This window comes from Coregonus lavaretus, assembly GCF_964263955.1.
Source record: "Coregonus lavaretus genome assembly, chromosome: 1".
NCBI lineage: Eukaryota > Metazoa > Chordata > Actinopteri > Salmoniformes > Salmonidae > Coregonus > Coregonus lavaretus.
The window spans coordinates 39890218-39908129 of NC_139988.1; the positions used below are offsets into that span (position 1 = coordinate 39890218).

A 17912-nucleotide genomic window follows, 5' to 3' on the forward strand; every position below is an offset into this window, starting at 1 on the left:
CAATAGGAAGCTATACATACAGACTGCCTTACAACGGGAGAGATTATAAGAGAGGTCATGAAGCATGTATAATTCTGCCAGGGAGATTCTGGATGTTCAGCCCTAAACGGCTTGTTTTTTACTGTTCCCTATATGAACTAGTCACTCTTGGCAACTTACTCAACTCATGTAATTAGGCTACAAAAACAACAGCAAGGGAGGGTGTGAGGGGTTTTATGGTTGCTGTGGGTTATAAGCCATTTATAAAATAATTAGTGCTCAATCTTAGAAGAAAATAAATCACAATTTCTTCATTAATTAATTATGTCATATGTGTGGTCAGAAACTAACGAACCAAACAACAAAACAGAAACAAATATTTGAGGGGAACTTGGGTGGGGATGAGCTAACATTCAAAGCTTTTTAATTCAACAAATATTGATCCTATGATCATTAGCAAACTGCTTTTTGTGGTATTCTAACAGAAATCCAAACAGTTTTCTGAAGTTGCACAAATTACAGATGAAACAAATTGCTCTTATTGGAGGAAATATAGGCCAATTGCTAGTGTGAAAAGCGGAAATTCCAATGTTATAGCTAGTGGCTTATATAGTGTAGCAAACAACAAATCTCTGTTACGTTAGATGCCTGTGGTGGGCTGTAAAAGATCCAGTAAACAGTGGACCAATGAATCACGGTCATAAACTGCTCTCACATACTATGATTGGTATGGGCCAGGGATATTTTAATGACTATGGTTTAATGAGGTGGTTGGACCAATGCTCATGGCCCAGGCATTGGGATGGAGGTTGCCTAGGGCCCCCAGTGGTGCGATGGGGCTTGTCTAACATGCTTCTCCATCCCAATGGAGAGTGTCCTGTTTTCATAATAGTTCACTTTGTCTTGCATTGCTAAGAAGTGGGGAGTGACCTGACATTGGAGTTCATGAGGTTTGGTTGTAAACACTCTTGCCATTTGAATGTATAGCTTTGGAGCACAATGTTGTGAAAATGACATGGCAACCTATAGGGCCAACATCAACCCATTAAAACACATTCAGACTTTAGGTTACACCCTAATAAGTAAAACAACGCAAGACCAATCTCAACGTAGACATATTGTTGGTGTGATATGTATCATTCTGCATGAGTACATGCAAAGGTCTCTTAGGGCCCAACTGCAGCTTTATTAGTCTCTCAGAAGCCCCACAAAAGTCACTGTTGCAGGCCAATAAAGGCTGAGATAGACTGGGCTACTCCAGGCGCTGAGAGCTGTACTGGCCCAGAGTCTATCCAGATGTTGTTTCTGTTGTCCACAAGCAACTGTATGACATCATTAGTCACTGTGGGCCTCCTTTCGACCACACACAACTTATACCACACACTGCTCACCCAAATAATGCTGACCCTACCTGACCATTTCAAATGGTCAGTCTGTATAGGAGTGAGTCAAATGTAGTGTGACATTTCTACCCTGGGAAGAAAGTGAACTGTTTACATTTCACCACCAGGGGGCAGGGTAGTCATACAATTAACTATTAGGCTGAGTAACAGTGGTTGAACCATTACACAGTTTATGAATTCATCGATTTGTAATTGTCTGGTTCATCTAGATTTAGTCCTTGATTTTATTTCAAAATATGTAAATGGCCAGTGGGAAAGTTGGATGAGCAGATCATGAGCCGCTGCTCATCTAGATTGAACTGAATTGATGTTTTGTTATTGACAGTTATGTGTAAATTCCCACTAGTGGCCATTTTCAAAGCTGCAAAAAAAATGTTGGTGTTGAGACAACCCTCAGATAAACACATTTTCCAGATATGTTTTGTACCATCTCAGATAAGTGATCATACTATATCTAATTAAGAGATTAATGTACTGATATATGCACATGATAGCATATTTCATGGGCATTAATGACTATTTCTTACCAATTGAAAACATTTGTTTTTCATGCTAGGAGTTGCACCTGCATGCCACAGTCACACAGTAGCAACATAACTTGGTGAACTACATGTCCCCTGTAGCTCAGTTGGTAGAGCATGGTGCTTGCAACGCCAGGGTTGTGGGTTCGTTTCCCACGGGTGGCCAGTATGAAAATGTATGCACTCACTAACTAAGTCGCTCTGGATAAGAGCGTCTGCTAAATGACTAAAATGTAATGTAAATGAATTGCAATAATTCAAATCAACACGAGCATTTAAGTGTTTATTTCAAGTCATCCACGTAATAAATAGCGACAATTAAAATCTAGTACACAAGACAAAATGGATTACAATAGCTTTGTTTTTTAATAGAATTTATGCAGGCACTTGAGCGGCTATATGGTTTTGCAGAACCACTAATGAGATCTATTGAAATAAGACCTTTGAGTAGTATGGTAGGGTTAACCTTCACTACCTGGCAATACAGGCACAGGGAAGTTGAAACGGAAATATACATCTTAACACATCATTTTACAACATAACAAAATAAAACACAATCCCAACAAACTGTCAACAAAGAAAACCATGTTTTCACACACGCACAACACAGCAGTCAGTGTCAATTTTGTCATAACTTAACAAATAGGGCAGCAGTCACTAAAATGGTAGAAGCCACTATACAGTATACAGGTATGAAGAGGTCAGGGGTCAAGCAGGTTGGTGGCCAGTAAGAGTATCATCTCTGCAAGACACTGACCCTGGAAGTAACTGCTTTTCACTTTGGTCCCTTAATGCAGCCACCTCGCTCTGCCGTTCAACTCACTCCCCCACCGAAGTCCTATTGGTACAAATCCAAACCCCATTACAGTACCCTGCAGGATTAGGATTAGGCAAACGTACATGGCTTGGTTTAGAACTGCACAGTCCTCTCGTACCAGTCCACAGTGTGTGCCAACAACTTTCTAACTGTAATACTATGGTGTGAGTATTGAGTGAGATTGTTGTAGGTTTTAAAATCAGATAAAGAAAATGTATGTTATAATAATTTGGTCATGCACCATACATTAAAGTAAAAACTAAAGACACAATTAGTTCAATAACAACAAGAGTGAATGTATGAAATGACCAGGTATGATTATTTCTATGTTACTTGACAACTATTCAAAGAATATAGCTTGCTGCCTTTAAAGGCCCAGTGCAGTCAAAAACATGATCTTACTGTGTTTTACATATATTTCCACACTATGAGGTTGGAATAATACTTTGAAATTGTGAAGATTATGATAATGCCATTTTAGTGTAAGAGCTGCCTGAAAAGACTGCCTGAAATTTCAGCTTGTTTTGGTGGGATGGAGTTTGGCCTGCCTGGTGACATCACCAGGCGGTATAAATTAATAGACCAATAACAAAGAGAGTTTCAAACCTCTGCCAATAACAGATTGTTTTCAGGTTACATATCCCTCCCATTAGGCTCTTCCAATTAGGCCCCTCACTCAGACAATTAGGCCCCTCACTTTGCTTAGAAGCTATTTTTGTTTCTTTTTTTAACATGAAGGTACTTAATTGTTACCCAGAAATTCGTTGAAAGGTTGCATTGGACCTTTAAAACATCCATTTACCAGCTTGCTTGGCAAAGAGTGGTATAAAATATTAGGCTCACAAATTGCTGAATTAATCTGTGTGAGTCCACGTAGTCATGAGCTGCAGGTATACACTGAGTGTACAAAACATTAGGAAAACCTGCTCTTTCCATGACAGACTGACCAGGTGAATCTAGGTAAAAGCTATGATCCCTTATTGATGTCACCTGTTAAATCCACTACAGTCAGTGTAGATGAAGGGAAGGAGACAGGTTAAAGAAGGATTTTTAAGCCTTGAGACAATTGAGACATGGATTGTGTATGTGTGCCATTCAGAGGGTGAATGGGCAAGACAAAATATTTAAGTGCCTTTGAATGGGGTGTGGTAGTAGGAATTGAGGCTGTTCTGAGGGCAAAATGAGGGCAAAAGGGGATGCAACACAATATCAGGAAGGTGTCCCTCATGTTTATATACTCAGTGTATATATTTTAATTAAACATAAAAAACATTTTAGTTTTCTAAACAAAATTAACCCTAAGAAATAAATAAGAACAGAGAAACAGGTGGGAAAGAATGGCAAATGGCAGGGAATCTTTGGCGTAGAGTTCAGTGTGAATCTCACCCTCCTTGCACACACACAGACACACAACTGATTCCAGGCCTTCATGTGAGTGTCCACAGGCCTTGACCACTGAGTAGATGACAAACAATGAAAACAAGGAGAAAACGCAACCCCCCAGTCTCTTTGTCTGAGTGACCTTCAACTCTTTAATGTCTGACTAGGGTTGACTAGTTGGGGTAGATTAACAGCTTCACGAACAGGGGGGTTGAGATGGTTGGAAGTCAGACACATTATACAGCCACTAACTTTGGCTTGGAATCCAGTGCCTGCTTTCTGCCATTTCCATCCAGATGACTTCTGGTCAGTTTGGTGGAGACGAGACAAGCGGCCCACTGTTCTGCTGCTCTCGTTTATTCAAAAGCATTTTTCTCATTTCCCCCATTATCACACAGCATCTCCTCTCCTCTGTAGCCCACCCCCTCTGACAGGTTACAGGGTAGTGTGGGGGTAGGTTGAGGGTAGTTCATGGGTAGGTTTCAGGGGTCAGACTTCGCTGACTGGCAGGTCGTCAGCGTCCAGGTCAAGGGGTGGTTCAGGTGGGTAGGGCTCGAAGCTGCTGCGCCGTCTCCATGGCGACTCGAGGGCAGTGTCGGCGGTCACTTGGACAGGCGTGTCTCCTGCAGGGACAGTCGGGCGTGGCTGGGTCGCGGCAGGAGGCTCATGAAGTGCTCGCTGTCCCACGCAAGGCTCCGGGCATGCACCGCCCGTGACAGCAGGGCACCTTGGGTAGGGTGGCACTGCAGATATGGGCGAGCGAGGGACGGGGGGCCCCGGTTGGCTGCAGTAGAATGTGGAAGGGGAGGAACGGCCACAGTGCTCCTGCTGAGAGAGGAAGGAGCGGTGTGTGTGGGGGGGGGGGGTCCCACAGAATCACAGTCAGACGGGGACCAATGGTGGTGACGAGATACTAATTTAGAAAACATGGCAAGTTGTGAATAGAATCAGTGCCAGACTTGTGGTGTAACGGCTGATGCAGCAGCGGTAGTAGTAGAAGTAGAAGTAGAAGTAGTAGTAGCCGCAGTTGCAGACCGTAGAAGTGCTAGCAGAGCAGTGGTGGGTGGGTGCTGGGAGGACTGCAGTGGTAGTGCAAGCAGTAGAAATGGTAGTGCTCATTTTTTTAAAGTTAGTATTTCACTGTCAGATTTCACTCTCTGTAAAAAACAAGAGGGGGTGAGGAATAAAGTAAGTAAAAAAGAAAAACATGTCAGTGACCGGTTGGCGTTGTTACTGGGGGGGACCATACGCAGTAGCACCTATTAGAGGGTTACCCAATCCATTCACCCAGCAAAAAGAGTTAGTGACAGTTACTTAAATAACTCCTGATTGCCTTTGCTGGCTATTCAAAAAGCAATTTTCCCCAAAATAGTTCAAACTGATAGCCTATGTTGTGTAAAACATCACCAAAGTCATCATAATTCTGTATCATGCATTCAAACATGCAGCCGGGCACAGAACATTTGCCAAAACGTATGTGCATGACTTGAAGCAGATGATGCAACGGAAACACCTACACCGCAACGGCTTATGAGTGAGTAAACAAAAGGCTATGTGATTCTTCAAGTATGCTAGGGCGGTTAGTTTATACAGAAGAAGTCATCATACAAACATGCAGAACACAAAACAAACAGCTAAACTGTTATTGATGTTAAAGAAGACAAGGGTTTAGTTCCCAAAGATAACATTAATTCAGACTTTAAGTTGTCTTGGCTTAGAAAATGACAAGTTAACTGGGTTATGCAAGTCGACCGTGTGTGAGAGAGTAAACACACATACAGGCAGTGGACAGGAGGTAGAACTAGAGACAGGCAGGATGTGAGACATCTAAGACAGGTACACATCTGCAGGAGACTGCAGAGACACAGAGAAAGAGAGACAAGGAGAGTCAGAGAAACATATGAAGTGACATAGACAGAGACAGGAAACAGGTCTGTGCAACAGCTTTTATCACTGTACCAGAGAGGCGTTAGTACAGAGTGCAAATGTTTGTGTGTGTGTGTGTGTGTGTGTGTGTACAGTAAGGGTTTCAAAGTTAAAGAGGGATGTTTAAAAAGTTGTGTCATCTTCAACAATGGTGACAACAGGGCCTATCAATAGCAAGAAGTGGGAGTGAGTGGGTGTGGAAGTGGGAGTAAATGGGAGGTAGTGACTAGCTGCAGAGGTCCAGGGAGGTTAAGCTACATTAAGTCAAGGGAATTAGTTTATGGAACTAACCCCAGGGCTGAGGTAGAGCATGAAGAGGAAGACAGGAAAAGCAAAGAAGCAGAGGTAGAGGAGAGGAGGAGTTGGAGTTATGGAATGGGCAGAGGGGTGGAGGGGTTAGAGCCTGCACAGGGAGGGACATGTACAGTTTGGTTTTTAGGGAGGCAGATGGGTGACTCTCCAGTCCACACCATGACATAAAAAAACAAAAGTGAGTGAAAATCAACAGTACAGAGAAGGCACTTTGGGGTACAGGAGCTGACATACGTGCTGCACTCCCCGATTCGGGCCGTATACCTCTGTATACAGGGGTTTGACAGCCGTCTGGCCTGCCGCATCTGCAACAACACAGTGGACAGCTGGATTAGAGCAGGCTGGGGAGGGCCAGCCTAGCCCACAGTACAGGGGGAAAGGAGAGGGAGTGGAAGAAAGAGAAGAAAGTGGAGCAGGGTTTCCGTTAGCCGGTAATAGACTGCAGTTCTGTCTGCTTCCCGAACAGCTCTGCAATCCGCAGAGAACTCAGATGCAGAGCTGGACGTTATGGCCATTGAAGTTGAAAAGTGTAAGTTAATTACTGCAATACTGATATTTTTAAATCAAGTTTTGGATTCTGACGGACATAACCTTATGTAATGTAACCTCTTTTTTTGTCACTGTAATATTCATCAAAGGAAGGTACCTTTGGTAAGGTAGGTTTGGGTGAAAACTCAATTTCAATGTATTTGCATGAATGCCTCCTGTAGCTCAGTTGGTAGAGTATGGTGCTTGCAACGCCAGGGTTGTGGGTTCGATTCCCACGGGGGGCCAGTATGAAAAATATGTGCACTCACTAACTAAGTCGCTCTGGATAAGAGTGTCTGCTAAATGACTAAAATGCAAAATGTAAATGTAATAGCCAGCTTTTGGCCGATACAAAAAAAATCCCATTGGAAAATAATGCTTTTTAGCCTATTAATTGATGAAAATACCAGTTGATGTTAATAGATTTGACCGGTCATGCTTATCGGTCGATGGGTACATGCACAGCATACAAATACAGAGCCTACAGCTCCTGTTGCTGCTGGAGTGAAATTAGCTTTTATAAGCCCAATCATTGTGAAACAACTCTAAATAAAATTGCGTGTTAAAAACTGCTTTGATAGCCACCATTTCTCAACTGGTAATTGAAGCGCACTTCCCATTCGCCATTCAAGTGCATGTAACGGTAGGCGAGCTTCAGCGCGTCACACACCACTTTGCAATGATCTGGAGGCAGTACGCATTTTGAAAACATATACTTCACTGTTTGAACACTGAATGTTTTACTACATATTTTGAGGCATGTTTACCTTGCTTCAAAGTAGCCTAGCCAAAATATGACCAAACGAGGCAATTATTTTAGGAAGACTTTCATATGCCATTGAAACCAGTAGCCTATTTCTCTGATGTTCTATTGGCTTTCAAATCAACTTTCTTTCATTGTCCAGCAACCAAAAGATCTCCCCTCTTTCTTTTTTGTATGATTTAATTTTGTTTGTCAAATAATATCTACATAGACAAAAGATAAGACAGACGCACGCAAACTTCAACAACATCACATCTGCCCAGACCCACATGCTTCCATCTCCAGCGCCTGCAATACTCTATTCCACATGACCTTAAACTGCGCCACTCTGCCCTTCTCTGTCGCCCACACCCTTTCAATATTCAAATAATAATGCATTTGATTCTTCCACCATCCCAACGATGCAGGATCATTTGATTTCCAGTTTAAGCAAAACATTTTTCAAAATGATTGATGAGAAAAGTACGGTCCAACCCATTGGGTATCTCACCACACCTGCATATGCCATGTCTTGAAATATACAGACAGACAGAATAAAAGTACATTTATATTGTAAAACGTCTGACAGCCAACTTTCTAACTCCATCCATAACTTTTGGACTTTATAGCACTCCCAGAAGGCATGAACCATCAAGTCAGTGTTAGTTTTACGCTTAAGACATGACTCTGCCGTTGTGCTGTAGAATTTGTGAATTTTGTCTCTTGTATAATAAATTATGTACATTCGTTTATACTGGATTAAGCATACATTTTAATTAACTGTAATTTCGTTAGTTTTGTTCCAACACTCCCTCCATCTTGTGCCAATTTCAGATCTTTCTAGGTCTTGGTTCCAATAGTTTCTATTTCTTCTAAGAGATTGTCAGTTGGATAGGCTTTCTGCAAGGTTTTGTATATATTAACTCTCATATGAGTATCATTTTCTGGCTCAAATAGAATTCCCTCAACATTGTTCTGATGTCCAAAAGATTTTAGATCAAAATGTCATGATACGAAACTTTTATGTTGCATGTATTTTGAAAATATCAACATTAGTCAGTTCAAAATTGCTTTTTAATTCTGTAATGGAAATAATGGGGGGGGGGGGGGGGGGGGGGGGTTTAGGGAGTGATATTGATTATTGTAGAATCCGTTTAATTTACTTCCATATTTTTTGAATGTTCTTAACTATGAAGTTGTTAATGTTCTTAGCTCCTTCATTTGAAATCAGACATCTCCCCTTTTTCAAACAGATATTTTCATCTCGGCCTCATGAAACCGCTCGCATGTGTTTTATTGCTAACTGCATTATGGAACCAACAAGTAGCCTACTGCCTTGTGCGCATATCTGCTCTTATAATGTGAAGAAATAATAGTATCAACATTTTAAGCTAAAACGGTCTGATCTGGTGCATCAGCCTCATCGCTTTTTAACGTGTTTTGGATGTAGCCTAGGCTACCGGTTGGATGAATTTGGGAACTATCATCCCACAACTGTCCCAGAGTCTGTTCGGAATAGGCTTCTCGCACAGAATGACAAGCTGACCAATAGAATAGGAACACTTTTCTACTATGGGGGATAGTAGATTGACATAGACTAGTGATGTTGCTGTTCATTACTCGTCTTGTTGGCTGAGGAAAAGTAAATGTGGACAGTTATTCTAACATCTTCAAACGCACATCAGAATTTGGTAAGAAGGACGCGCATCCTCGAGTTGCATGTTCTGTTAAGATGAATTACCATAATCTAAAAGTGATTTCTGTCATTTTGAGCACACTGGGTGGACGCCCTTATCAGGTTACGCACCCATGGATATGGGTCTGGTAAATTTCTCAAATGTCCGGTAAATGAAAATGCTGCCAGTCAAATATCCGGTGCCAAATTTTCCTAACGGAAACCCTGATGTGGTGATTGTCTATGCAATACCACTGTCACAAAGAGGGCAAACACCTACAGTAGGAGGGGGACCTGGGAGAGGATGCCAACCTCTACCCTCTGCAGTCAGTACAGAATGTGACACATACTTTCACTCCTCCCTGCATCCTCACTGTTTGTGTGTGTGTGGTGTGTGTCTGAACAATCCCTCTTGGCTTGGGCTGCCATGAACACGTGACACAAATGGAGAACAGATCAGTATCACTAAGGACCAGACAGACAGGAGACTGGACAGAAGTGACAGAGCATGCAGTCATCCCAGTGGCCTGTAGGGTGGTTACATACTGTGGCTGCAGATCTCCCAGGTCCCCGCTGGGCTACGATGGCCCCAGAGACAGCCTTGATCCAGCTGTGCATCTCCTCTGGACTGTCAGCCTGCAAGGAAAGAGGAGACAGGGGAGAATGAGGCAGTTGGATGGAGGAAGGGAGTGGGGATAAGGGGCAAATATTAAAGTGGGGAGAGTCAGGGGTGAGGGAAATAAATATACTGAAGGGGGACATTTCTTGACATTAATCTACACCAGGGATGGGCAACTGGCTGCCCGCAGGCTTTTGCAGGCTTGCGGATCAATTTTCCCAAAATATTTTAAACAAATTATTGGGGTTCTCAATTTATGGTTGAGTTACAATAGTAGAATACACAAGGTTTGATTTCGAAATGTGATTGTGCATCAGCAGTTTTTCTCGTGTTATGTCAGTCACTGACAGTCGCAGGTTGATGTTTATTGTCACAAGTCTTGTCCTGGAGGCAGAACTGAGCGATATCCCCTTCGATAGGCCAAAAATGAGCTTTTTGTTCTTAATTTAAAGTTAGGCATTAGGGTTAACCGTGTGGTTAAGGTTAGGGGCAGGTTTAAAATCAGATTGTATGACTTTGTGGTTCTGCCAGCTAGTGCCCACTCTGCAGAGCTGCTTTCAGAACACAATTCATGATGAAAAGCACCTGCCAGTCACTGAATTAGCCCATGTCAGCAAACATTTTGCAGTAATCATGGTCGAATTAATGATTTTAAAAGTCACTCTCACTCAGATATCATATAAACATGGCAGAAGTTAGGGCAAAATGTGTAGAATTGCAGGAAATTAGCTGTAAAACTGCTAATTGTCCCCCACGATGAAATCGGGGAGGGGACTGTGGACCTGTCACCGTACGTACGTTCATCACACGTGATATCTCAGACAGCACTGGGCCGATTCTTTGGGTAAATTATGCGTCTTGCCATAGAGAGCCAGCATTTACAGAATTACACTGATTGGCCCAAGGCAGCAGCTATAGTAATTACCTGAGATTCTATTAAATTACCAGAGGGGCTATGTCATAAACCCTCAAAATTACAGAATGGGATGAAAATGGCAGACATATTAGTCAGGGAGAATATCAAACCAGTCTAATTGGAATGAATGGCAGTAGAGGCATAATCCTGATTTTACTTATGCAGGAGATATCAAAAATTGTGTAATATAATTATTGTCAACCTAAAATATTGTTATATAATCATAAATACAGTTTATACAGGTTTTATACACATTTTCTGTATAAAGAGCCTTTAAAATATATGTAAACAGACCATACATGTTTACATTTTTGTTTTCTTGGAAAGCTGTGAGTACTATTAGATGATACAATATCAGTACTTGTTGCATTTACAACTTGTCTATGTCCTATCATCAACTGATTTCAGCCCGTGTATGGCTGTGGCCCCCCCGGGTGGTACGCCAGCGGCCACTGCGGCCCCTCATCATTAGTTCAGATTTTTTGTGGCCCCCACCCATATCAAAGTTGCCCATCCCTCATTTAGACATTATGTAATAGAGCGTTGGTAAAAAGATGTCTGGTCTCTTCTCACCTGAATGTAAAAAGTCCTAGAAGTGGTGACGACCTCAAAGAGATTATCCCTCATCATGATGTCACTGGAAATACAAAGCCAACAGTGATCAAAATCAAAGTTGGCTACATGCGATATATGTGGATGTAGAGGCTTCCTTCAACCATGAGAATGTTGAGAGTTGTGCAGTACCTCTGTTTGCACTCCTGAACTTTGTGGACCTCCTTCAACGGAATCATTCTGAGAGGCTCCTTCTCCTGAAGAGAGAGGGGGAGGGGTTCAAGAAAATGAAAATTAACATTCTATTTTAAGAGCCCAAAATGTATAACATACTGCTATAATGTGTGCTATATCCTTATGACACTTGCTCCACAGTCTTTTGGAATCCTCTTTGTTGAGAAAAAACAATTTCCAAGACCTTATTGATACAGTATATTTGGAAGACAAGGGAGAAAGACTGTGTCCTTGGGCACTGTTGATGCCAAATAGACACATGCTGGTGCAAAATATGGGCAAGCGTGGAAGTGCTTCGTGGAGTGTGTGTGTGTGTGTGTAGGGTAGGGCACAGAGTCAGGGGCATGATAGGACATGTGTAGCAGTGGCACAAGATTCCAGGGACTTGAGGTGGAGCGTGTCAGGACAAGAGGACAAACCCACTGTGAGTGTGTGTGTGTGTGTGAGTGCGTACGTAATTTTTTGTTAATGAAAATTACTTACCAGATCTGATTTGAAGTAACTCATGGTGTTATCCTCCAGTAAGAAATATCTCCTTTTCCAATTTCTCATCTGGGGAAAAGAAAAGAGCGCAAAATAAGACTTCCTCATTCTCATGGCCTCATACTTTTACCCACCAGACCCCAAACTCAGAGCCCCTCACTGTACACAACCATAGTCCACTACACTCACCACAGCTCCCTGCTTCACACAGTAGCCAGACTTGATGACCGTCCGGTCCTGGGTCGGCCTGCCCAGAAAGTATGGCAGCTGGCTGTACGACCTCCGCAGCAACTCTCGCTCCGAACCCTCCTGGCCCTCGCCCCCTTCCTGCTATTGGAGGGAAATATTATTTACAACTTAATAAGAGGCTCACTAGGTAAGGCAATATCTAGTCAGGCTGAGTTATGGGGGTAGACATAAGTCATTATGGCACAGTCAGTCCCACTTTATTTGGATAGTCCCCTAAAGAAGGTCTGTAGATGCTCAAACTATCAACTGCAACTCTATTGACATGCAACTAGCTAGGGTTAGGGATAGGTGGGGCGGCTAGCCTTGGCTACCTGCGTCTGGGTGATGATGGGAACTCCCCCAATGATGTCAGTCCTGTAGGAGACCTGCTTCTTGGGCCCCAGGATATCCAGAAGAGCTTTCTGGTTCTCCACATTCTGTTGGGCATTACATGACTTTGGCACCTGCAAGAGAAAACAGTGTGACAAACATTCATAACATGTACAGTAGACCTTGATTCTGTGACTGTTTCAGGGGGGATAACACCTTATGACAACCATATTTCTGTGTATGTTGGTTAAAGACTTCCGCAGACATCCACTCCTGTTTCTAGCCCTTTGTGAGGATGGAGAGATTCCAAGAGTAGAGTGGGAGTACTGCACAGCTCCCCCAAACCAAAGGCAAAAAGGTCTCTACCAACAATACACCATCCTGTGAGTCACTGACTCACACACAAGTTAAATATTGAGCTGTTACTCACTTTAAAAGGAAATATTCAGTCATTAACAGGAAAACATCGTTTTCTAAAGAGGACTAGGCTAGGTCTTCAGGTCCTTAGTAATAGAAGACAATGCAGAATCTAGTGAGACTCACAGTGATTTTGGTGGCCTTGTTGAGAGCATTCACCCATTCCACCAGGTCCTGCTGATCATTGGCCTGGAGGAAGAATTTCCTCATGCCAGCGTTGATGACTGAGAAAGAGGAATGGAAAGGCCAAGAAAGAGAAGATGGAAGACACAATAGTGAGTGACCCAATTCAAAGTTGACAACATTAAAAATATTGTTTGTTTGACAAGATAAAATACTGTAGCTTAATTAGAGCTTGGTTGAGAGGGAATAGAGTGGATTGTCTGCTGTTACCAATAGGACAGGGCATAGCAGGAGCATTGGGTCCATTATATGAGAGTGGAAAATGGCATCAAAGCCATCAGCAGCCCACTCTGTAACGACCATCCACCGCTATGTTAACAAGAAGGGCTTGAGGCTATCACAAATCACACACACACACACACTTGTCAATCACAAAGGGGTTTAAGGTCAAATCCTGATTAGCTCTGAACCAGTGATTCTGGAACAGAGAGCGCTCCTGTCTCCATATATCGTTATCTCTTGATTCTTCAGCCCTTCCTCTACTTTCATCTTCTCCCCTTCTGATCAATGGGTTAAATTACATTATAGCCGAGCCTACCAGACGGGCTAAATGCCTTTTATGCTCGCTTCGAGGCAAGCAACACTGAAGCATGCATGAGAGCACCAGATGTTCCGGAGGACTGTCTGATCACACTCTCCGTAGCCGATGTGAGCAAGACCTTTAAACACTCACAAGGCAGAGGGGCCAGATGGATTACCAGGACGTGTACTCAGAGCATGCACGGTCTTCACTGATATTTTCAACCTCTCCCTGACCAAGTCTGTAATACCTACATGTTTCAAGCAGACCACCATAGTCCCTGTGCACAAGAAAGTGAAGGTAACCTGCCTAAATGACTACCGCCCCGTAGCACTCACGTCGGTAGCCATGAAGTGCTTTGAAAGGCTGGTCATGGCTCACATCAACACCATCATCCCAGAAACCCTAGACCCACTCCAATTCGCATACCGCCCCAACAGATCCACAGATGATGCAATCTCAATCGCACCCCACACTGCCCTTTCCCACCTGGACAAAAGGAACACCTATGTGAGAATGCTGTTCTTTGACTAAAGCTCAGCGTTCAACACCATAATGCCCACAAAGCTCATCACTAAACTAAGGACCCTGGGACTAAACACCTCCCTCTGCAACTGGATCCTGGACTTCCTGACGGGCCACCCCCAGGTGGTAAGGGTAGGCAACAACACATCTGCTACGCTGACTCTGTATCCCCTGTATACAGTCAGTCAGTCAGTTTCTCCCCCTTTAATCAAGTGGCCACTCTAACAATGAAAATAACTGTCTTCAAAAATGGAAGACAGTTGGGAGGAGGCAAGATCAGGTGGGCCAATGAAAGGGCTATATGCGTGTGAACAACAGGCACAACTCCGAAATAAAGTGTTTTTTCTCAAAGTTACATCAGTACACTCATAACAACCTAAGCATTATGAAACTTCTATTAGATCAAATAAGCCACACTTAGCACCGGTAAATTCGACACTCATTGACCGCCATACAAAAACATCTAGCTTGGTGAGCAAAAACATATGAAAAAACGGCACCTGCTGGAGAAGACCGATTTTGGGCTATTATTATCCCTCTAGCTTCACCTCTTTCTCTTCATTTTACCCTATTTTCTTCTAACAGGAAATCTGACAGGCTTCCCAGACTGCCTCCAATCTTTAAAATGTTCCTGAAGGTATCTAGTATTAGTGTACCAAGTTTGATACTTGTATCATAAAATGGAACAATTATTTCACATATCCGCTGGACTAGAGGTAACATGACGGAACAAGGTGTTAACGGCCCGCAAGTGGTTTTGGATCAGCCGGCGACAGTTTATGAATGTTATATGCGACCCGCCAACGGAACGCACCAATTGGTGAGTCGCTCTGGATAAGAGCGTCTGCTAAATGACGTAAATGTGCCCTTGAGCAAGGCACTTAACCCTAATTGCTCCTGTAAGTCGCTCTGGATAAGAGCGTCTGCTAAATGACTAAAATGTAAATGTAAATGTAAACGGAGATGCATCCAGGCCAGCTGCAGCGCCAATGTGCTATAGAAGGAAAACAACTTTGTGCCGGTAATATGGTGACAACTTTTGAGACAAGTGGTTCTCTGTAGTAATGGTGCAACCACCATGGTCACGAATCTGTGCTCTAGGTCACTCAGAAACAGCAGTACAGCGAAGCCTAATCATTACAAAAATTCTAGCACAGTAAAATATTTGAGAATAAAATGGTCGCACTTTAGAGTCCTGTTCACAAGTCACATCCCCACTTGTTATGTCCACACAAATCCCACACTGATGGAAACTGAAAGCAGAGAGATCATGAACATTGATTGAGCATTAATGCTGTGGAATAAATGAGTGATTAATGAGTGGGATAGAATCAGTAACAGGCAGACATGGCATGGGCATTTTGTTAAACATACTGAGGCCACGGAAAAAATAAAGATTAGGCTATCCATTAATCTAAAAGTGCCATAATTGAAACAAGAATAAACTAAAATTGTATAATCTGACAGGGGTGTGTATGCCATGTTACCATGTACAATTTACCCCACTTTAAGCTGTACCAACACAGTCTGGCTGAAGGGGTGCGTGTACCACGGGTGGTGGGGGCTATCAAAATAAGTGAATAATAAGCTGGGAGGGGAGGTCTAAGATCTGACTCACAGCTGCGATCATACACACAAAACGTGTGTGGTTGAGTCACACAGCAGCATCAGAGCCACACACATATGGACATGAATCATAACGTGCCACTCTGACCCTCATTTTACTGTAAGCCCATCTGGAAGTATGACTGCCTTTCCCAAACTTTCCCAAACAGCTTTTCCTGAAAACACCCATTAAGAGCTACTTTTAAGACATGGGAGGTAGAGAGGCACGGTGGTAATAATTGTGGAAATCAACAAAACATTACACGCAAACAGTAGTTTAAAAATACCCCAGACTTTTCAGAATGGGTTCCGATTAGGATGCCAGCATCCTGTCAAAACCCCAACACACACACAGACAACTGTCGTGATGACCGGGGCAGTCAAAGTAGTGTTTCCTCTGATTGAGGATGAAGGGGGGGGATGCGGACTAGGCTTGGGCGGTATCCAGATTGTCATACCTTAATACCAACCTTGTGCCATCTCGGGATATTCGGTAATACCGGAACTCAACACAAGTGGCACTATTTTCAAACCCCACTGAGCCACTGACCTACTTGAAGGACATATATCCCAGCTCACAAAGCTATACAAATAAAACATATTATACTCAGTTTGCTGTATGCACAAAACAAATATTACACAGCGAGGCTCTTGATCCAGGAGGGGATTCTCTGCTGTTACCAAGCGAAGCTTGATTTTGGAAGAAGCTAACCACTTCACTAGATAGTCAACTAGCTACTAAATTATCAAACCAAATGTACAATTGCAAAGCATTTTGTACATTTTAGAATGTTAACTTAATAGTTATAAAATATCTAGCTGGCAAACATTTACAGTTGAAGTCAGAAGGTTAGAGTCATTAAAACTCGTTTTTCAACCACTTTTTCAACCACAAATTTCTTGTTAACTAACTATAGTTTTGGCAAGTCGGTTAGGACATCTACTTTATGCATGCAACAATTGTTTACAGACAAATTATTTCACTTATAATTCACTGTATCACAATTCCAGTGGGTCAAAAGTTTACATACACTAAGTTGACTGTGCCTTTAAAATTCCAGAAAATGATGTCATGGCTTTAGAAGCTTCTGATAGGCTAATTGACATCATTTGAGTCAATTGGAGGTGTACCTGTGGATGTATTTCAATGCCTACCTTCAAACTCAATTCCTCTTTGCTTGACATCATGGGAAAATCAAAAGAAATCAGCCAAGACCTCAGAAAAGAAATTGTAGACCTCCACAAGTCTGGTTCATCCTTGGGAGCAATTTCCAAACGCCTGAAGGTACCACGTTCATCTGTACAAACAATAGTATACAAGTATAAACACCATGGGACCACGCAGCCGTCATACCGCTCAGGAAGGAGACGCGTTCTGTCTCCTAGAGATTAACGTACTTTGGTGCGAAAAGTGCAAATCAATCCCAGAACAACAGCAAAGGACCTTGTGAAGATGCTGGAGGAAACAGGTACAAGTATCTATATCCACAGTAAAACGAGTCCTATATCGACATAACCTGAAAGGCCGCTCAGCAAGGAAGAAACCACTGCTCCAAAACCACCATAAAAAAGCCAGACTACGGTTTGCAACTGCATATGGGGACAAAGATCGTACTTTTTGGAGAAATGTCCTCTGGTCTGATGAAACAAAAATATAACTGTTTGCCATAATGACCATCGCTATGTTTGGAGGAAAAAGGGGGTACTTGCAAGCCGAAGAACACCATCCCAACCGTGAAGCACGGGGGTGGCAGCATCATGCTGTGGTGGTGCTTTGCTGCAGGAGGGACTGGTACACTTCACAAAATAGACGGCATCATGAGGAAGGAAAATTATGTGGATATATTGAAGCAACATCTCAAGACATCAGTCAGGAAGTTAAAGCTTGGTTGCAAATGGGTCTTCCAAATGGACAATGACCCCAAGCATACTCCCAAAGTTGTGGCAAAATGGCTTAAGGACAACAAAGTCAAGGTATTGGAGTGGCCATCACAAAGCCCTGACCTCAATCCTATAG

The 17912-nt window shown here is 42.8% G+C and overlaps 1 protein-coding gene across 4 annotated transcripts in view; it reads right to left on the minus strand.

Moving 5' to 3' along the window:
- Positions 1–2173: 2173 nt before the first annotated feature.
- The window catches only part of LOC311127871 (pleckstrin homology domain-containing family A member 1-like), a 34815-nt gene continuing 19076 nt past the window's right edge, over positions 2174–17912 (minus strand). For 2 of the 4 annotated variants that reach the window (XM_084159768.1, XM_084159769.1), the window contains exons 5-12: positions 13189–13286; positions 12648–12779; positions 12277–12417; positions 12088–12156; positions 11563–11627; positions 11392–11455; positions 9830–9919; positions 2174–4928 (exon numbers count right to left, since the gene is read on the minus strand). In XM_084159768.1, coding sequence (XP_084015894.1) covers positions 4590–4928; positions 9830–9919; positions 11392–11455; positions 11563–11627; positions 12088–12156; positions 12277–12417; positions 12648–12779; positions 13189–13286 — 998 coding nt within the window. In that variant the 3' untranslated portion in view covers positions 2174–4589. Of the gene's footprint in view, positions 4929–5114; positions 5258–6572; positions 6644–9829; positions 9920–11391; positions 11456–11562; positions 11628–12087; positions 12157–12276; positions 12418–12647; positions 12780–13188; positions 13287–17912 lie in introns of those variants that run through there. The other 2 variants (XM_084159770.1, XM_084159771.1) reach the window with 2 other exon arrangements.